The 22,401-nt window shown below is 43.4% G+C and overlaps 1 protein-coding gene across 1 annotated transcript in view; it reads right to left on the bottom strand.

Annotated features, from left to right (window-relative positions):
- ITGAV (integrin subunit alpha V) overlaps positions 1–22,401 on the bottom strand; it is a 63,119-nt gene that overhangs the window by 33,998 nt on the left and 6,720 nt on the right. Inside the window, exons 3-10 of the mRNA XM_068137882.1 lie at positions 9,474–9,565; positions 8,064–8,178; positions 6,298–6,359; positions 3,751–3,796; positions 1,364–1,489; positions 386–430; positions 167–210; positions 23–79 (exon numbers count right to left, since the gene is read on the bottom strand). Of these exons, the coding sequence (XP_067993983.1) occupies positions 23–79; positions 167–210; positions 386–430; positions 1,364–1,489; positions 3,751–3,796; positions 6,298–6,359; positions 8,064–8,178; positions 9,474–9,565 (587 nt within the window). The remainder of the gene's footprint in view (positions 1–22; positions 80–166; positions 211–385; positions 431–1,363; positions 1,490–3,750; positions 3,797–6,297; positions 6,360–8,063; positions 8,179–9,473; positions 9,566–22,401) is intronic.

The raw sequence follows: 22,401 nt of genomic DNA, 5'->3' as shown, positions 1-22,401 counted from the left end.
CACGCTGAACAAAGCCACCTACCTGTTCGCCAGTGAAGTTGTACATGGAAGACATGTTTCTCCCATTGTAAATAGACACCTGCAGATGAAGAAACACACATTACAGCACAGTAACACCACTCATCTTTGTAATGTATTGCAAAAGTTCACATTTCAAATTGCCTACCATGCCCAGAGTTCTTGCTGCTCTCGGGACTCCCGATACAAAGTCTGAAATACAAAGTGAGAAACCCAAGTCACATTCATCTCCTAAAGCACCTTGACTTTGTTTGAACAGAGTTTACTCCTTCTGCTTTATGCATTTTCCTCTGCACTGTATCATTTGTTCTATACCATTTATTTGAAAGACCTGCCTGACCTATTCACAGGGTGTTTTACATCTTACCTTCTATGCCATCACCATTGAAGTCTCCAACAGCCACCGAATAACCTGATCAACAGACAAAAATCAGTAAATCACTCCAAAAATCCTTCTTAAACTCCTTGTCTCTCTTTATGCTTTTCATAGGTCTCTAAGCACAGTCTGCCTATCACCTTAGAACACCATGGAATAAAAATTGCCTCCAAGTAGCTTCAACTATAAACAGCAACACAGAATCATGGAATTGTCTGGGTTAGAAGGGACCTCCAAAGCTCATCCAGTCCAGCCCCCTCTGCAGTAAGCAGGGACAGCCTCAACTAGATCAGGTTGCCCAGAGCCCTGTCAAGCCTCACCTTGAATACCTCCAGGGATGGCGGCCTCAACCACCTCCCTGGGCAACCTGCTACGGTGTTCCACCACCCTCATGGTAAAGAACTTGTTCCTAACATCTGAACATCTACATGAGTAGACTGTAATTCATCAGCATGAATCTGAGTTCAGAAGATGAAAATTTAAACATTACCCTCCTGGGAAGTGTCCTGGCCCACCCTTGCTTTTTTCTGAACCCAATCAGACATATATGAAGCTAAATGGTGATTTTCCACTCCTTTAAGGGACCCTCTTCATTATTTTTCTTCCCAAAGATGACTTGAAGTTTTGTTTTCCTTTGGTAGATTATTTAGAAACAGTTGCCTTTCTGAAAATATTAGGTATGTGGCTAACTTCTCACATAAAAATCTCACACCTTGGCCATTCCCATCTTCAGCCTCAATCACAGAGTGTACAGAAATTCATGGAAATATTTCCACTTATTTTGTCCTCAGAAGCTTTCTGAATCAAGCTTCCATCGCACATATACCACTGCATTTTCAGGGAAGTAGCTCTTTAGTTAGCTGTCAAATACAAAATTAATAGTAGTGTGATTTTGACTTAAATATGAATAGCACAAGTGAGTTTCTCCAAAAGAACAAGTGAGGCTCTTTGCCTTTCCAAACTACGCACCCAAGTAGCTGTCATCGAAAGCGGCACTGGCGGGTCTGGTTGCTAACTGGTCATCATACTTTGTACTGTAGACTTTGGAGTCATATTTAGCCACAATCTCCGTCACTCGATCGGAAATAAGTTGGCCTAAGGAGAAAACAAAACCAGCTCAAACCCACAAACAGAAGAAGCTTGCACTCATTCATAAGCAACAGGACTCCTTCACGGAATGCTTGCTTCTAAAGCAACAACTCTTCCACAGTGCCAACCAGACAACAGCCAACAGCAGCTGAGCTAGAATGGGCAGAAGGGGAAATCTGGATCCTACTTCAGCAGAGATTTCACAGAATCACAGAATATTAGGGGCTGGAAGGGAAAAGTCCAACCCCTGCCAGAGCAGCATCACCTACACCATATCACACAGGAACACATCCAGATGGGTTTTGAATATCTCCAGAAAGGGAGACTCCACAACCCCCCTGGGCTGCCTGTTCTACTGTTCCATCGCCCTCACAGGGAAAAATTTTTCCTCATGTTTCCATGGAATTTCTACACCTCAGCTTCCACCACTGCCCTTTGTGCTGTCATTGGACATCACCCAGCAGAGCCAGGCTCAACCCTCTTGGCATTCACCTTGCACATCTTTATCAACAGGAATGAGGTCACCTCTCAGTCTCCTCTTTTCCAAGCTAAAGAGCCCCAGCTCACTCAGTCTTTCCTCATAAGGAAGATGTTCCACTTCCCTAATCATTTTTGTGGCTCTGTGCTAGACTCTTTCAAACAGTTCCCTGAGGTCCTTCTTGAACTGAGGGGCCCAGAACTGAACACAATATTCCAGATGCAGCCTCACCAAGGTAGAGTAGAGGGGGAGGAGAACCTCTCTTGACCTCCTAACCCACCCCAGAATGGTGTTTGCCCTCTTGGCCACAAAAGCACATTGCTGGCTCATGGTCAACCTTCCATCCACTAGGACCCCCAGGTCCTTTTCCCCTTCACTGCTTTCCATATGCATGTATTTAATCAAAAGCACATAAAGAGCTCTCACTGAGAAGAGAAGGCACTCCTAGATGTATGCCAGGACTTAACCTGGGACTGCTCTGTTAGGTAACAGTAAGCATATGCTTATGGGACTGCAGAACTGAGTCTCAAGTGAGATCTTAAGAACTCCTTGTCTAAACATCACAACATGAGAGCTTAATATGTCAGACAAGGTGTTAATAAAATGAGCTCAGTGCGTTCCAGGGTTCTCTGCTTTCCCTTCACTAGCCACTAGATGATGACTTCATTACATTCTTTTCTTTCCTTACAAATTGCACCTTGTATCACAATACTTCTCGCAGAAGAGCACATCACAAATGTAATTGTATCAAGTACAGGGAAAGCTATTGCTCCAGCATCTCTAATGTGCAGAATACAAATTGGGGTTGGGGGGGAAATCTAGTTTTCACATGTATATTGCTTTGTCTCCTGTCTAGAGCTGTGACTTCTCTTTTCTTTTTAAAGTAACAGTCTAAGTCAGCAAGGTTATTTCAGCAGGTAAGGTGTCACTTTGCTGAAAAGCAAAAAAATTAACACACAGGTATCATCTGTACTACACTCCATCTCCAGTTTAATTTCAGTTATTCCATTTTGTTCAGAATTTCAAAGCTGGGACTGGAAACAAGCCCCCTGTGCTGCTCCATCTGCACATAAGCTGGCACGAACCACTGAAATCCTTCATGAATGTGAATGTTTACATTAAAACCCATGCAGCAGCGTTTGGCAGCAATGTCTTGAATGTAGCAACACCATCTTTTGAAAAGAGAGTTAAATGCTAAATGATCCTGCAAACAAATACTGACTGAAGCCCACATTAGCAAAACAGATAGGTAATATTCTGTGTAAACAGCATAGTGAGAGGAAAAACTGCACCACGGCACAAACAGATCAATACAGGACAAATGCAGTGCATCCTTGCCATCAAACGATAGATCTCTTTGCAGGGTACATTTATCATAGGCATTATATGCTCCACATGTGTGCCAGAAACTACAAAACATGTAGCTTTTGAAACAACAAATAAAACATCCTACAGGAGACTTAATCTGCTAGTGGAAGCAAATTCTACATTGCTGGGAAAATGCCTTTTAAATGATCACAGGGTTATTTAAAAGATAAAAGACATTGCTACACAATTACTGCTTCAACTTTAATCTGTGATTGCCTTGGTTATTCAGGAAATGTTCTGAAGAATGAAGAAACATTCAGAGGATCATTAAGGGTAAAAAAGACCTCTAAGTCTGTAACCTCTTTTTGTTTGTTTTCTTACTGACAGAGACTTTGTCAGTGGTTGGAGGACAAATGGGTAAGAGGATAAAGAGAAAAATCAGAGAGATCAGCTCCTCTGTGTCTTAAATAATGTATCTCACCTTGCCAGTAAAAACTTCCAGGTCCTCCAAGCAGCACTCGGTCTCCCTTGGAGAGGAAAAGAAAAAACACCTTAAGCATATAAGGAGAGAACATGTTCTAAGTTTACAGGAAGCAATCCCAGACGTGTGTCACTGAAGCCTCACTATCCCAAATACATTTTGGGTTTTGAAGGAATGATTAATTAAAAATCTATCTTGTAGAGTGCTAAAATAAACAATATGCCTTGAGTGACCTCTCTGTTTCACACATCTACAACTCTAGGCAGAATTCTGCTGTTATTGTAGTGTCTGCCTTCTACCCCTAGAGATCTACAACAACACAAAGGCTATTAGGAGAAAACTTTAAGGCCGCCTCAATGAAACCATCACACATTTTTAGACCAGTACTAAAAACTAGCTTCATCTTCTGCCCCTGCCCCTTTCCCTACCTTACCTTCAGAAAAGTTTAATTCAGAAAAGCTGTGATGTCATTCCCCTACTCTATGTTCTTTGGTACCACTGCCATCCATTTGATGAAACTGCAACCACATGAGCTGTCCCAGTGCTGGGAATTTCCTTCTTAAGTATTGAACTGGGCCACAGCCTTTACTGCACAATTAAGCCACTTATGCAGGTTTTAATCTTAAAAACTCCCATATTCACTACTCCAAAAAATCTAGGTCAGGGATTTGGAGATATCTTCTACCCAGGCTCACCCACTGAGCTAAGGTTTTGGATTAGAGCCCAAGATTGGGTTTAACTGGGGCTACAGTCTGCACAGTATGCCTGAGGGTGACACAAAAAATAACTCACTCTCAGTCCTATAGTGAACTTGGCATATTTCCTCTGTCTTCAGGCAAAGAGTGAAGGGATATGACCCAATTATAACTTGTGCAGAACGAAAAACACTGCCACACCACCAACAGGACTTGTGTGGCATAAACATGTCCAGACTATGCTGAACAATTTACAACAGAAAAAGCTACAGTTAGCTCTCAGGTTTGTGCACACTGACCCTCTGCTTGGATTTATAAAGCAATGGTGAATTTAAAACAAACAACTGTAGAAGGCTGGGAGAATATGAAAGTAGAAGAAACATGAAACAGACATCAAAAACAATAAAAATCCTACTTCTGCTAGCTGAGGAAGAAACCAAAACATAAGTTACAAGAACATTGTTCCCCAGTTCTTTAGCAGCAATTTACTCTTGCTCAAGAAGTATCACAGTATCACTTAGGTTGGAAAGGACCTCGAGGATCATCGAGTCCAACCTACCAACACAGACCCCATGACTAGACCATGGCACCAAGTGCCACGTCCAATCTTCTCTTGAATGCCTCCAGGGATGGTGACTCCACCACCTCCCTGGGCAACCCGTTCCAATGCCGAATGACTCGCTCGGTGAAGAATTTCCTCCTCACCTCGAGTCTAAACCTCCCCTGGCGCAGCTTGAGACTGTGTCCCCTCGTTCTGGTGCTGGTTGCCTGGGAGAAGAGACCAACCCCTTCCCGGCTACAACCACCCCTCAGGTAGTTGTAGAGGGCAATGAGGTCACCCCTGAGCCTCCTCTTCTCCAGGCTAAACAATCCCAGCTCCCTCAGCCTCTCCTCATAGGGCTTGTGTTCAAGGCCTCTCCCCAGCCTTGTTGCCCTTCTCTGGACACGCTCAAGTGTTTGATGTCCTTCTTAAACTGAGGGGCCCAGAACTGGACACAGGACTCAAGGTGCAGCCTAACCAAAGCAGAGTACAGGGGCACAATGACTTCCCTGCTCCTGCTGGCCACACTATTCCTAATGCAGGCCAGGATGCCATTGGCCCTCCTGGCCACCTGGGCACACTGCTGGCTCATATCCAGGTGGCTGTCGATCAGCACCCCCAGGGTCCCTCTCTGTTTGGGAGCTCTCCAGCCACTCTGAACCCAGCCTATAGCTCTGCATGGGATTGCTGTAGCCAAAGTGCAGCACTCGGTACTTGGACTTGTTGAATGCCATCCCATTGGACTCTGCCCATCTGTCCAGTCGGTCGAGGTCCCTCTGCAGAGCCTTTCTACCCTCTAACTGACTAACATCTGCTCCTAACTTGGTGTCATCTGCAAACTTGCTGATGACTGACTCGACCCCCTCATCCAGATCAGCAATGAAGATGTTGAAGAGGACAGGGCCCAGCACTGATCCCTGGGGGAGTAATGCTCCCGGTGCACCAATCCCTTGAACACACATCTCTAAAACCCGGCCTACTACAGTTTACTTCACTTGAAAACTAGCTGCAGCAGCTTTACAGCATGAGGCTGGAAAAGCAGATTATTTGTTCAGGTCATGATTCTTACAAGAGGTGAAAGTGTGCTACTGTGAGGATGTAGGGAGAAACAGGTTCGTAAGACTCAGGAGATCTAAAGTTACTTTTGGTTATTTACAAGGATGTGTTTGGCAGTGGCTTTTTTTTTTCTGCCCAGGAGTGGTAGTTTTCATTTAGCTCCATAACAGTTGTGTCTGCATGTGGTCTGTATCAGGGCTATTGTTAGCTGGCAACTTTCTGCTGCCTGGTAGGACTTGAGAAAGAATCACATACCTTTGTAAAGTCAATGCTGAATCCACCTTGACAAAATCCCTGTCCGTCTGCATCGATGGTGGCTACAAGACACAATCAGTAGAAAAGTAAGAGAAAAATAAGTTACATAAATATTATCCAATGATAATTCTGGGGATACTTTCCAATGCATCTTCCTAGATAGCCTTGCACTCCTCAACTTGAAACTTGGAATTTTTTTTCTCCTAAATCTGCCACCAAGGACATCAAATTGGGTAGAGCAGCTGACACACCAGAGGGTTGTGCTGCCATTCAGCCAGACCTGGACAGGCTGGAAGTTGGGAAGGGAGAAACTGAATAAAATTCAGCAAGGGCAAGGGTAAAGTCTTGCACCTGGGAAAGAACAACCCCATGGAGCAGAATACATTGGGGACTGACCTGTTGGAAAGCAGTGAAGGGGAAAAGGACCTGGGGGTCCTAGTGGATGGAAGGTTGACCATGAGCCAGCAATGTGCTTTTGTGGCCAAGAGGGCAAACACCATTCTGGGGTGGGTTAGAAGGTCAAGAGAGGTTCTCCTCCCCCTCTACTCTGCCCTGGTCAGGCTGCATCTGGAATATTGTGTTCAGTTCTGGGCCCCTCAGTTCAAGAAGGACCTCAGAGAACTGCTTGAAAGAGTCCAGCACAGAGCCACAAAAATGATTAGGGAAGTGGAACGTCTTCCTCATGAGGAAAGACTGAGTGAGCTGGGGTTCTTTAGCTTGGAAAAGAGAAGACTGAGAGGTGACCTCATTCATGTTTATAAAGATGTGCAAGGTGAGTGCCAAGAGTATGAAGTCAGGCTCTGCTCAGGAAAGCCCAACAACAGCACAAGGGGCAATGGGTGAAAGTTGAGGCGTAGGAAGTTCCATGGAAACATGAGGAAAGATTTTTTTCCCTGTGGGTATGACAAAACAGTGGAACAGGCAGCCCAGGGGGGTTGTGGAGTCTCCTTCTCTGGGTGCAAAGTGTTATAAAATAAGATCCAAAATCTTCAACCATGAACAACTACAGCTACTTAAAAGGATATTGGAGTGAGGCTGGTGCTGGTCTCTTCTAACAAGTAAGTAGCAATAGGATGAGAGGAAATGGGTTTGAGCTGTGCCTGGGGAGGTTTAGATTGGACACTAGGAAAAATGTCTTTACTTGAGAACGTGGTGAGGCATTGAAAAGCCTGCCCAGGGAGGTGGTGGAGTCATCATCCCTGGAGGTGTTCATGAAGCTGTACATGTGGCGCTTCAGGATATAGTTTAGTGGTCATGGTTGGACTGGATATCTTAAAGGTTTTTTGTGACCTTAATGATTCTATAATTAAAACAAGACATTGCTACGTATGCATGGCTACATGGAAATCAGACTCCACTTGTGCAAAACTTGTCTTCTAAAATGAGCTTTCCTTTTGTTATTATTGAATAACAATAATTGAGCTGCGGAAAATTCTGGAGTTGGTCTCTGAAGAAGCACTTGCTACACAGTTTGGCTCAAGGGATCACTACAGTAATGGTGCACTCAAAACCGTAAGTCCTCAATACCAATGATACTTGGATCCAAGATTTTACTCTGGCCTGCAATAGTGGAAGCAAAGTCTACATCCTGAGCACCAGGTGAAGGAGAATTCAGATGTCTGGGTCTAGCTTTAGGGTTTTTCTGTCTGATGTAAGGCTGTACGTGGAAGGGGAAAATACCTGCAAAACATCCCACTTCTGATGTACATAAAACATAACACAAGAGAAATCCCAAAGAGAAAAGTAACAAAGTGTTCTACACTTACTTGACCTGCAGGGTGCATATTCCACAGATTTTGATCCAGCAAGCAGGTAACAAGTTCCTACAGGCTCTCTCTCTTGTTTAGTTTCAGTTCTCCAGTGGTACAAGGGGGCACAGGCCTACGGAAAAACACAAGGCAGTGAAGAAATAAACTCCACTTCAGAATGCTGGGGGTACAGCATAATACAATGGCACTTCAGTTTTCTACAAAGCAGTAACCAAACCAAATTCTGGGAGATGTGCCAGGTGTTATTAAAGGAGATTTGTACAATCAGTGCTGGGGCAGGATTATCACCAGCTTCTATTTTTTGAAGTAACTGATTTATCACAACGACTTCAGAAGCAGTATCTTCTTCAAGCAAGAGTTAGAAGGATTCCATCAACAATTTATGATACATTCTAACATCAAGCCAATTCTACTAGTTTCCTCTAAGCCGGAAAAAATACTACATCCTTACTTATAAACAGCTAATAAAGGGCAGCCAATACATTCTGAAGACAAGTCACACTCAGAATTGGTTTAAATTCATAGTAGTATCAGTCAGGGTTGGAAGGGACCACGAGGATCATCTAGTTCCAACCCCCTGCCATGGGCAGGGACACCCCACACTAGATCAGGCTGGCCAGAGCCTCATCCAGCCTGCTCTTAAATACCTCCAGGGATGGGCCTCGACCACCTCCCTGGACAACCCATTCCAGGGCTTCACCACTCTCATGGGGAAGAACTTCCTCCTCACCTCCAGCCTGAATCTCCCCACCTCCAGCTTCATTCCATTCCCCCTGGTCCTAGCACTACCTGAGATCCTGAGCAGTCCCTCCCCAGCCTTCTTGGAGCCTCCTTCAGATACTGGAAGGCCACAATGAGGTCACCTGGGAGCCTTCTCTTCTGCAGACCGAACAGCCCCAACTCCTTCAGTCTGTCCTCATAGGAGAGGTGCTCCAGCCCTCTGATCATCCTCGTGGCCCTTCTCTGGACACCTTCCAGCATGTCCATATCCCTCTTGTAATAGGGGCTCCAGAACTGGACACAGTACTCCAGGTGGGGTCTGACCAGAGCTGAGTAGAGGGGGAGAATCACCTCCCTCGACCTGCTGGCCACACTTCTCTTGATGCAGCCCAGGATCTGATTGGCTTTGTGGGCTGCAAGTGCACACCGAGAGCTCATGTTGAGCTTCTTGTCCACCAGCACCCCCAAGTCTCTCTCCTCAGGGCTGCTTTCCAGCCAGTCACTGCCCAGCCTGGATTTGTGCCTGGGATTGCCTTGACCCAGATGCAGGACTCTGCACTTGCTCTTGTTGAACCTCATGAGGTTGGCTTGTGCCCACCTCTCCAGTCTGAGTTACCCAGATCTTCTCACATTTTTTCCACCACAGTATCCCATTACTGAGACATCTGAGCGGCATCAAAAACCTACCAGAATTTTATCATTTTTGGATCTCACAGAAGCTCCAAACCACTGATGAGATTTAAATTCCAGTGGATCATCAGGAGCAAAATCTCTGTTGCCTAGGAAGAAAGAGAAAATAAAAAAGTAAGTATAATTGCACAGGAAACTGTACATGAAGAACAAGCAGAAAAAAAAACAGCTAAGTCCTTGGTTTAGGTGAGTACAAAGAAAAGCACACAACGGTGACACTGGAGGAAAAATCACCCTGTCGTGGAAATAGGCTTTGAAAAAGATTCATTAGTGGTTTGTACAGCTATTTTTTGCATATATTTTTACAGTAGAACAAAACTGATTTGTTACAGGAGAGCAAAGTTTATAGCATACTCGACAGCGACCTCATACTTCAGATATTTGACTTTCAAGTCAGATTACAGCACTGCTCAAGAATCAGTGCCAAAGCCAAGCTAGGACTAATGCTTCTGGAAGAAATGTTGCCCTGGTTAAATCATGTGAGCTTTGGCTAGAATCAGGACAGAAATTCTTCCACTATTTTTTAACCAAAGTGTTACCTTCTGTATTCTGAATGTCACTGGAGTCACATTTTGTGACTGAACGTCACAGAACTCTGCAGCCAGCATGCTGACGAGCTAGTCAAGTGAAAGGGCATTCAGGAACAGAAATACTAGAGTTTGCCATACAGAAGAGTTAAGTTAAACAAGGGATTATTTGCACTGCTGTCTGTATGTTAAATGTTCAGTGATGCAGACTGCAAGGAGCAAACCAACATGTGGTACTTCTTCAGGTGTAAATGTTAAAAAGGTATCCTGGGGTGCAGTAAGAAAAGTGTGGCCAGCGGGTCTAGGGAGGCTCTTCTTCCCCACTACTCTGCCCTGCTGAGACCACGTCTGCAATATTGTGTCCAGTTTTGGGCTCCCCAGTTCAGGAGAGACATCCAACAGAGAGCCACAAGGATGATTAGGGAACTTGAGCACCTCCCCTGTGCAGAGAGACTGAGATCCCTGGGGCTGTTCAGTCTTGAGAAGACTGAGAGGGGATCTGATCAATGTCTATCAATATCTGAGGGGTGGGTGTCGAGTGGAGGGGGCCAAGCTCATTTCAGTGGTGTGCACCAACAAGACAAGGAACAGGTACAAGCTTCAACATGAAAGATTTCCCCTCACCATGAGGAGTTACAGTGAGGGTGACAGAGCCCTGTAGCAGGCTGCCCAGAGAAGTTGTGGAGTCTGCTTCTCTGGAGACTTTCAAAACCCACCTGGATGCATTCCTGTGCAGACTCCCCTGGGTAATCCTGCTTTGGTAGTGGGGTTAGACTGGATGATCTCTAGAGGTCCCTTCCAACCTCTAATGTACTGTGATACCATGAAAAGTCTTTAAATCATCCAATGTCTCTTAGATGCTTTACTTGGAATAACAAGGGACTTTGCCAGCATAATGAGAAAGTGGATACAACAATCTGGAGGGCAGCTTTCAAAAAAGTCACCTAATTTGTTAGCTTCCACTGCTAAAGCTAAAGGAGTCAGTAAGGTCAACAGCCATATCTCTCTGCCACAGACTGCTAGGGCAATCTCCAAACCCCACCCCACTATGAATCACAGACCTGTGGCCACTTGAATCAAAACTTCCTTGCTTGTCTTACACCTTGCAAAGAATGTTTTGTCTTGAGAAACTGTTGTTACTTCCTTTAGGAAAATCCCATGAAAAGGACAACAAAAGCTGTTCTTATCTGCAGAGTCAGCCAAAGCAACTATCTGGGCAATTTCTGCTCTTAGATTTGAGCTATGTAGAAATCAAAGCCAAGCACACAGTATCACAGAGAACTATTGTGGTTTTTTTTCTGCTTTCAAAGCTATAAAACCCACACTTCCTTCTGTCACTCCCTCCTCCACTCTCTGATTGAGCTGGTGCGTGATGAGGAGCACATCCACACAGATTTATGTACACTAGAACACTTACACCGTTACCCTCGCACAGCAGAAATGTAGCTGGAGGCCTACAAATCACTTTCTGACGGTACAGAAAACGAATCAAGATGTTTTCCAAATAAGTAATTGTCTTTAGCACACGTGTAAAATCTCTGGTTTCTCAGCATCATCTTTGACTTACTCCACCCAAACCCAGTTTTGCTCAAAGGATGCATTTGCATGGCTTGAGTTAGGTTCAGATGAAGCTTCCACATTGGGAGGCAGTAGTTCACGTTTGCTCCTGTCCGCATGCTCCTCCTGGCTGTCCCTTTTCTTGGCACCGCCACCTTTTGGTCACGTAGTCACACCATAAACCACTTAAGAATGAACCTTACTGAAAAAAAAATAACAACTCAACTGAATCAGGGACCAGCCCAGCTGACTGCATGTCAGGGAAGGAGTGCTGACCTTCTGAGAAGATAGAAACATATGGCTGGGGAACTACATCCCTTTTGACAGCATCAGGGACTTAAAGTTGGTTTATTCTGCTTGTAACCACACCCAAGTTTACGCAGCCTAGAAAGACAGATTTGGTTTCTATCCTCTATTTGTCCAGCTGCTCTCCAATACAAAGAAATCTCTCAGCTTTACTCACCAAATGAAGTTTTATATTTAAAACTTGAGAACAGTTACAAGATGGCATCTTTTACACCTTGCTCTACTGTTGGATACTAACATCTAGGGATAGGACTAGGGGGAATGGATCCATGCTAGAGGAGGGCAGATTTAGATTAGATGTTTGGAAGCAGTTCTTCACCATAAGGGTGGCGAGACACTGGAACAGGTTTCCCATCCTTGGAGGTTTTTAAGGCTAAGCTGGATGAGGCTCTGGGCAACCTGATCTAGTGTGAGGTGTCCCTGCCCATAGGAGGGGAGTTGGAACTACACGATCCTTGAGGTCCTTTCCAACCCTGACAATTCCATGATTCTGTATCTATGACTAAACTGAGAGGCAGCGTAGTAATTGTACAGTGTAAAGCAGAGTCATGTTGTGCTAGGTACTACAAAAGCATCTAGGATGGAAACTTTCCATATAAGTTTAAAAGAGTAGGCAGCAACCAGAAGGAATGGTCTTGTTGCAACAGCAGGAAAGCAGCCAAAGTGATCAGCAAGCTGATTTTATCACAGGGTTAAGGAAATGAGCTCCTTCAGCTTTCAGCTGAATGCATCAGCTGAGACAGCACATAGCAATAAAACAAGATAGAGCACCCATTACTGGTGTCATCTGCTCATAGTCTGTGCTGATTGAATTGGGGAAGAGGGGAAACCAGTAATTTAACCAGCACATGCTGCCAAAACAGCCCCTCTCTGCCTTTGCCCTGTGCATTCTTGAGCTGCAAGCACTGCTTCCTCCCCTCAAAGAAGAATCAATGTCCAGGAAAGCAGCAACAAAAACTTCTTTCTCAGGTTTCAGGGAAAAAAACCTACAATAATGAAAAAGGGCTGATTCAGCTCTATATTCAGGGTAACACTAGAAACTTTGCTTTGATTTTTAACAGGTAAGCATCTAGGCTTTAAGATATGGTCAGAAGCTGGCATGTAAAACCCCCCAAATCTCTAGTTAGAAAGGTTCATTAAGTTCCAAATGTGATTTATTACATTCCAAAAGCAGTTCAGTAAGATCCAAAGGTCATGACTTCAGAAGCCATCATCATTTTTGAAGGCTTAAATAATAAATTAGAAACTCTTATGCTTAATAAAAAAAACCCCAACAACCACACACAAACAACACACACCTAGTAAAATGTGTTCCAGGAGTAATTTGGCTACATAAATCCTATTTATTTAGAGTACATTACTATTGCAAATGTATTTTAAAAGCATTTTAGTAAAATTGTCTAATATCACTGCAGCTGCACATGAATATAAACCAGCATTTGCCACAAGGTTAAGGTTTATCACGTATTCAAAGCCTCTTGAGGTTCCCTAAGTGGTGGGGCTAAGAAGGGTAGCTGCTGTTGTATGTGACTGGCTGTAACACAGCAAAGTGCAGTGAGACAACAATCAGAAACTTGGGGGTGCTGACTGATGAGAAGCTCAGCATGAACTGTCAGTTAATTCATGCCACCCTGAAGGCAAACCATATTCTGGGCTGCATCAAGAGGAGTGTGGTCAGCATACCAAGAGAGGTGATTCTGCCCCTTTACTCTGCTCTTGTGAGACCCCCACCTCGAATCCTGCATCCAGGCATAGAACTGTTGGAATGAGTACAGAGGAAGAACACAAGGATGACCAAAGGGCTGGAGCACCTTTGCTGTATGAGGATAGGCTGAGGGAGCTGGAGTTGTTCAGCCTGGAGATGAAGGAGCTGAGGGAGAGTACATTTAGACTAGAACCCATGAAGAAGTTCTTCAGTAGAAGGGCGGTGAGACTCTGGAACAGGCTGCCCAGAGTGGCTGTGGATGCCTTCTCCCTGGAGGTGTTCAAGGACAGGATGGATAAGGCCTCGAGCAACCAAGTCTATTTGAGAAGTGTCCCTTCCCATGGCAGGGGGGCTGGAGTAGATGATCTCTTTGGTCCTGTCCAACCTAGGCCAGTCTATAACTTTTCAGACATAAAAAACTGGAAAACTGAAACTAAACACACCACCACCTTTAGTGACCCACAGCCAGCCAAGATTCTCTAAGTAAATAGACTGTGAGCCTTTCCTTCAGGTCCAGAAGCAAAACTAAGTTTATGAGGAAATCTGGAAAACACCCTGCCATCCAAAAATTCCCTTGCTTTAAGTGAGAAACCATTTGGGTTTCTCTTCCTGGCTGGGAAAAAACAAACATATAGAACACTGAAACGTGAAGCAAATCAGAGTTAATTAAAGTTTCAGCTATACTCGATTTGTCAGGGGAAGATACAGGACTGACTTCACCATTTCTGTGTTTTGGCAAAAAGAATGAACCTGACTTTATTATTACTGGATAATGGTATAAAGTGGAAAAAAAAGTAATAACCTTCTCTCCCTCCCCCCCCTTTTTTTAAAACAGTACCTACATTAAATAAAGTAAATAATAATACAGGTAGGATTTAAACATGCAGGGATTCAGAAACCCAGGCCAACATTTTGCTATGTTATAGGCAGCCTGTAACAGTTTTCATAGCCACTGCTGGGTTTTCTGGTATTTCTAAGTTCTCTTAAAAGTGCCTCAAGGGCACCTCAGAAGTGTTTTTAAAAGCAGTGATGTCCATTTTAAACAGGCACTCAAACAAATGTATCTAGGCAATACAAACTCTGTTCTGACTGGATTTACTCAAGAAAACATCCAGTTTTTATACAGTGTTGTCTGTCAGGCTAAAATGCAACCACTACAGGGACTTCTACTTGATGGGTCATTAATTCCAGGATTATGTCATTTGTCCATAGGGTATTACTTCCTATCTGTAAAAAGCAGCTTATGCCATGGTTTTTTCCTTTGCTCCTTCTCCTTGCTGCAGACATCACATGATGATTTTTATTTAACTCTTTCATTGGAGTAAAAAAAGGCTGCAGTGCCAAGTCAGCAGTGCTTTGTCTGGCAAAGTACTTTGCAGGTGGGGGGATGGGGTTGTCAAGGCATGAATACAATTGCTTGAAAAATTCACTGCATAGGTGAGTTGCTGCTGCTGGACCAACAGAACATCGCCACTTTGCTGTTTTCAGTTTTACACAGGATTTATAAATGGGAACCAAACAGGGAAAGATGAGTAGGACTACCAGCAGAAATGTCAGAATAAGTTTAGGAAGAAAAACAAAAAAAGAACAAAACCCAAATAGTCTGAGTTACCTTCCAAGTATAATACAAAGATCAAAATTTCTTTTGGTGCTGGGTTTCTTTTGGCCATCAGCTTTGGAGAAGTGGCACCTTCTTTTTCCAAAGTAAATGTTCCCAGTGACAGAGACAATGGTGTTACCACAACATGACTGCACATGTTTGCACAGCAATGAGAAAACTGAACTGAAACATTTGCCCCGGATCTTGAGTGGCAGACTTGACTGAGATAATCACGAATCCAGGCAGTGAAGCCTGGTTCAATGTCAGCCTACCACGAACACATACGAAGTTGTGAAATTTAAACAGTCACCCAAGTCACAGAATTTCCATTAAAATAAACCTCTTTGTAACTATGCCAAAGTAAACGATGTTGCCCCTTCTAGGTAAAGGGGAACTTTGTGCAGCTAGCCGAATGAAAGACAAACTCTGCTGTTTTGCATTTGTCTTCCAAAATCTCAGTGACTCCAACCTTAGTTAATGAGACAAGAGCCAGCAAGTACAAGCTTATCTTGACTTGAAATTCCCCATGCTGTGAGGCAGATGACGATTTAGCCACAATGTTTTGTTAATGACTATTGAAGAGAGGCATACAGAGCTTCCTAATATTCCTCTTCCCTCTTAGGAGGTACAAATCCTGCTCCTTTGCCTGAGTAGTGCTGGAACAAAAGCATCTTTTCCTTTGGCCCAACACAAATATGATGCTTTTTTTTTTCCAACTAGTCATACAGTTGAGATCCAGCTACACACACACAGAGCCAGCAGTATTCATGCGGAGCCTACCTAATCACAGAAGCATGAGCATTTTTCCACTGTCAGCTATAGCAAGATGTGGAGGAGGTCTGATACATTCTGCCGCCCTCATTCGCGTTCAGAGCCCAAGGCAGGCTTCACTTACAGCCACACACACCAGAAGGATAACAACCAAACTTCAAGGGGACTGAGGTAAAGATGGAACCAGGGAAAGAAAAATCAATCCCTTTTGCTGCAAATGAATGAATGGTCTTACCAAGATTTATTGCTTTATTGTTGACTAAATCCATAGCCTTTGAGACTACGATCCCCATGCAGACACCAGTGAAACAACTGGCTAAAAATAAACCAACACTTAGTCAAAGCATGCTGTTTTCACAAAATACCAACCTATCCCACACCTCCTTATCCATCTCTTTGTTCCATAAGTGGAAAGATGGAGTTACGAGCAACTGACTCATTTGTGCAAGCTGTCAAAACCTCCAAAAAGCAAATACAAACCCTTGACACCCACTCCAGTCCCATTCCAGTCCTCAGCAGATCTTGTACTGTGCAGTGCGACAGCACGAAGCTGCACAAGGCAGTTAAAATACCCACTTCAAAGTAAATAGGTCACAGATAGATACAGCCACGTCAAACTGGTGGTTTATGCTTCCAGACAAAGACTCCTATTATCTAGAATCACCCACTTGGAGATAGAAAAAAACAAAAATGTGCAAGCATATGGAGGAATCAGAAGAGGGTTTTTGTAAGCGTTTTCCTTTTCAGAATCTTCTTTCTCCTTTTAGCACAGATCAAAATAACCAGTCTCAAAAGAATTTAATCCAACAAATACTTAAGAACAAACCATTCCTCTAAAATTACTGTGGTGTGTCAAAACACATGGGAAGGGGGAGAGAGGAGGGGCAGCACAAGTGCCAAAGTGATACAGCTTCACGCATCTGGAGGCTATGTTGAATTCTTCTTCCAAAGCAATCAAAACACACCACACAGAGCTGAAAACATTTGAGATGCTGTTAGTTTTTAGTATCCAACAGCTTCTGTAATTTTCCCCAATCCTGAGTTTTGAAATCTGATATAGAGATGAAAGCAGCAGGGAAAGCTTTTACCAGAAGCAGGGATGACAACGTAGCAGCACGTCGACCTCTGACACTACGCATCTCTGAAGAGCGAAACAATCCGCTGCCTGAGCAAGCAGATCTTGCTCTGCTAAAAATGAAATCTTGCTCAAGAAATCTGCAGTTCATCAGCAGCGAAGTTCAAAGTTTGTTTGTGAGCATATTTTCCTTTGTAACACTGGTAGAGCTGTTTGCATTGCATCAGCTGATTCCAAAGGCAGGAGCTCCTGAAACAAGTCTCAGAAGTGCCTTTTTTGATGCTGACAAAGAGCTACATTTTCAGGCATCCTCTACTGCAGCAGATACAGGTTCCTCAGTTTTCCTTTAAGAACTGTCAGGTTTTTATAAGAGAAACTTGATCATCACAAGCCCTTTTGTGACATCTTTAGGAAGATCTATGGGAGCATGAAGAAATGCTCTTTCTACCAACCTACTCCCCACTGTTCTTGACTGATGGTGAGCTAGGACCTCAAAGATGAAAAGTAAAAGAATACAATTATGAAGATTGCTTCCTTTTGGAAAACAAGCACACAGGAAACTCATTTGGTTTACATTAATTTGCCACATATTGCTCACATGTGTACAGTCTGATTAACTCCAACTGGCTACAAGGGTCTCTGAAGAATTTTTTTGCTGGTGAGAATGACAATAAAACATCATTTTAGAGTGATTCTGCTCTCAAATTCCACAGCTAAATAATGGACCCATTTATCTAGGTGACAGACAATTAGCTAAGTGTACCCACCCTGCTGTTCCATGTATGCCAACTGTAAAACATATAAATAAAAACATACAGGTCACTTACTCTGCTAAAAAGGTCATTTGACCCCTCACTCTGCTCATGGATTTTGTTGTCTGCTCAGTGGGCTTTTAATCCTTCCCCAGCAAAACAAAAACATGAAATTTTATACACAGAGAAAAAAAATTAATTAACAACCATAGAAACTAAGTGTAGCCCATATAAAAATGTTTGACCTCTCAAGAAACCTTTTTTCCTGAGCAAGATTACAAAAATATTTTCAGTACTATCTATGCAAGATTTGATGTGCTAGTCCGTGAAGGCTGCAGAAGGAGGAGAGGGGAGGCAGATGCGCCTTGAAACAAGGCACCTTTGTCTCAAAACTGATCAGAAATGGGAAAAGGGCTGCTGTATGAAGTGCATTCCTTTTACAGTTCACCCAAAAGAAATATGTTTTTTCCTGGAAAAAGCTGCTGAGCAGCTGGCAGATGAAGCCAACTGTTGGAACTTTCTAAGAGAGGAACCACCTCTCCAGTCAGTCTTGAACAAAGGGCAGTATTAGGGCTCAGCAAGCTGCATGAGCAGTTTTCCCACCATTTGCTTTTCCAAATTCTATTTCTTCTTTAAAAGACTCAGGACATGCCCCTATTGTACATATTAAAACAACAACAACAAAAAAGAAACTAAATTTCCAGTCATTAAACTATCTGGTGTGGAGAAGGGTTTTGAGAATGAAGACAAACATTTACCAATCTGTGTGGGCTTTGGTAATTTGAAGTGTAAAACACCTTGCACAGGAAAGGATTTACTGATACTGTTTATGCTAAGGACAATTATGAGGACTATACCATCTTGAGAATGTTAATTCCTCCTGCTTGTCCTGAAGAAATGCACTCTCCTACACACTCCAAAACTCTGAACGTTAGTCAAGACAGGAGGGGAAAAAATCTGAAGTATTTTACACAATGCAATTGAAATCATGGCAGTGCTTTGGCAATTGTAGCAAGAAGTCAAGATAGACAAGAACACAAATATCAAAAGCTTCAGTTCTGCGACAGTGGCACGTTTGGCTTCTGAATTAACAAAAGCAAATAGGAATATGGCACTTTTTAACTAGATCTACTTCTATCCGGATTTGCAGGATAACCCCTTAGGGTAGCAGACACAAGGAACACTGTGAGCAACAGTGTCAGCAAAAGCTGCGTGTGAGTGAACTTGCTCTGGTGGTTGGTTCCTTTTTAACTTCAACCTTTGTGTGCTTCTAAAAGCCAAAACCCAGCCTGCAGGATACTCAAATAAGCTTCCTCTAACTTTCTGGCCATGCATGCACAAGCGTGTGTGGCATGCTGCTCTTCGCACCTCTAAATCCGAGGGCATTTTCTACCACGCACATTTGTTATGCAATTCTCACACAGTCATAACTAAGTTAAATCAAAGCCAACTGATGTCAGTGCTAAATTGCTCAGAAGCCCCACAGTGCAGCATCTTTACATTTGGGAAGTGTTAATGTGTGATATAAATATTTTGCCTTCCAGAGCCACCATGTATACCAGAATGTCAAAAGCAATTAGCATGATATGCACAGATACACAGATAGAAGGGCAGAACTCCCTTCCCCTCTGCAAAGAATTCTGCCCTTTGGAATGAGAATACATGCTGCACAGGAACAGTGAAAGAACACTCTCTGTTCTGGCCAACAGCTTAAAAATTGTCATATATGCTTTAAAGAGGGGTTTTGAGTTACAAGATGGTGGGGAGGGCATGGGAGGGAGGCAAACATATCTATTTTCAGTGTGAGAGCCATGCAAGTGCAAGTTCCATCAATGGACTCCTATTGCCCAGCTCCCCTCCTGAAGGAGCTGAGCTGTCATGCACAGGAAGAAACAAAGCAGTAAATTTGGTACTATCGGGAACGATCAGCTTCATGTCTTATCACTTTCCTCCAGAAGAGCTGGGGTGAGGTTAAATGCAAGTAATGAGCAATGCTGGTACAAAGCAAGGGCTTGCACAACTCCAAAGATTACCATAAAGCAGCTCAGTACCTTCTCTCTTGGGCTACCTAAGAGCTGTTGCGTTTGTCTCATGTAAATGACCACACTTCTGTGCCAATGCAGTATTCAAGCCAAAAGCAAGTGTTGGAAAATAAAACCCAACTTTGTGTAGCCACTGCTGTGCAGCTGAGGTCAGTGTGGCCTTTGTATGGATGAGGAAAAGGACCCATAAAGCCTAAAGAAAACCAAATCCAAGGAATGTTTAATAAGGAAAAAAAAATAAGAGAGAGAAAACAAAACATCTTGCTTCCTGGATTCCTGTAAAACTCTCCTCACAGTTATTTGGGATACAGCCACAAGACAGGCAGACCAACACAGCCCCACACACTCAGAACAATATTTGTCTTTTCTCCATTCCCTTGCTACATTCAGACCGAAGAAACACAGCCTCTTCCCTGCTTTCAGATGCAATGGCTGGGCCTGGTCCAGGCAAGCCATGCTGTCTGACACAGCAAAGCAGGAGAGGAATAGGAGGCTGTCTACAATTTTGCAGCTCCACATATGGAGTTTGGCATCCACAGGTAAACAGACAAACCACAAGTACCAGTGTTCTCACCACTGTCACAGATCAGATTTCTCACTAGCTGAAAACAATCAGAAAAGAACTCTGGAGAAACCCATCTAATTAACTATGCAGAACCTGTGCTACTTTTCCTGTTAACAAAACAGCTAAATAACCACAGAATCACAGAATTGTCAGGGTTGGAAGGGACCTCAAGGATCACCTAGCTCCAACCCCCTGCCATGGGCAGGGACACCTCACACTAGATCAGGTTGCTCACAGCTACATCCAGTCTGGCCTTAAAAACCTCCAGGGATGAGGCTTCTACCACCTCCCTGGGCAACCTTTTCTACTGTCTTACCATGCTTATGGTGAAGAACTTCTTCCTAACATCTAATCTAAATATCCCCTTCTCTAGCTTGGATCCATTCCCCCTAGTCCTATCACCACCTGACACCTCAAAAAGTCCCTCACCAGCTTTCCTGTAGCCCCTTTCAGATACTGGAAGGCTTTCTCTCTCTGAGCCTCTGAGCTCTCTCTTCTTCAAAATGAACAGCCCCAACTCTCTCAGTCTGTCTCCATAGGAAAGGTACTCCAGGGGAAAAAACATAATCATCTGCCTTACATTGCAAGGCTAAGCAATACCTCTGGAATTACAAATCACATGGCACAAGTGTTGAAGTAGTGATGTTAAAACCTGAATTCTTGCAGAGGTGGTGTTTAGTCATCCACAAAAAGCACCTTCTCATCAGCACCACCAATGAGTGGTCAAATCTTCTGCTTCCTACACCATGCCAAGGGAATCACAAGTCTTCCCCAACCCCTGCTAACCTTATGAGGTAGGCTTAGGGAGGAGTGGGAGTTTACACTGTGCTGGCAGTAAGACATTGTCATCATAACACAGGGACTCAACCACTGCATTATGTACAAAGAAAAAGACATTTTATATTGTCCCAGGGCATTTATTATTTTATTATGCTGCAATACAATGCCCCTTTTCACCCAGATCATAATTGACAAATGCATTACTTCCCAATTCATTGCCACAAAGCTGGAATGAGTTAAAAATACGCCTGAAAGAAATCCTCTTAAGCCATTAGGTCCTGCTGGTTTTACTGTTACATTTGAAGTGATTAACGTGCCCATTACTTATAAAGGCAAATTATAACCAAAACAGCGCTTGTTTGCCCAGTAGCAGAGACCTTCAGCACAGACACACAGCAACACAGCATGGCCTCTACTCTCCCTGGCATACGGAAAAGCCGGTTGTAAATGTTCACAGCACAAACGGATTAATGCACTGCAATTCCCACTGCAAGATGCATCTAAAAGCTCCCTGAGGGGGCTCATCATTCCCCCTCAGAAGCTTTTGGTTATTATTTCAGTAGCAATTATTAATTAGGATCATGTAGATTCTTTCTTTCAAACAAAAAAAAAACCAACACATTTGTATTCTAGTAAACAATGAGCCCAAAGGAAAAAGGAATAAAATTAAAATCAAAACAAATCTTTGCTGTCATCCACTGCTGCAGACAAAATCTTGTATTTTTAAGCTTACTTAAGTTATAGATATCTTAAGTTATGGAATCATAGAATTGTTAGGGTTGGTAGGGATCTCAAGGATCATCTAGTTTCAACCCCCCTGCCATGGGCAGGGACACCTCACACTAGAGCAGGTTGCTCACAGCCACATCTAGTTTAGCCTTAAAAACCTCCAGGGATGGGGCTTCTACCACCTCCCTGGGCAACCTGTGCCAGTGTCTCACCACCCCCAAGGTGAAGAACATCTTCCTGGCTTTCTTATAAATCACAGAATAATAGAATAATAATAAAAAACAGGTTGGAAAGGTTCCTGTCAACTGATGTGAAGAGCCTGATGCCAAACTCAGGTTGTGTGCACCATTAAGTACTTTGGGGGGGTGTTTTGTCATTGTTGTTGGTTGGTTTGGTGGGTTGTTTTGTTTAGTTGTTAGTTGGTGGTGGGGGTTTTGGTGTTGTTTTTTGTTGGTTGTTTTTTTGTTTGGTTGGATTTTTTTTTTTACAAGAGAGCTGGTAACATAATGGTTTTCA

Source organism: Melanerpes formicivorus, unplaced genomic scaffold (genome assembly GCF_026170545.1).
Source record: "Melanerpes formicivorus ecotype bairdi unplaced genomic scaffold, bMelFor1.0.p_v2 SCAF_5, whole genome shotgun sequence".
Classification (NCBI taxonomy): Eukaryota; Metazoa; Chordata; class Aves; order Piciformes; family Picidae; genus Melanerpes; species Melanerpes formicivorus.
This window is presented reverse-complemented; position numbering and strand designations above follow the sequence as displayed.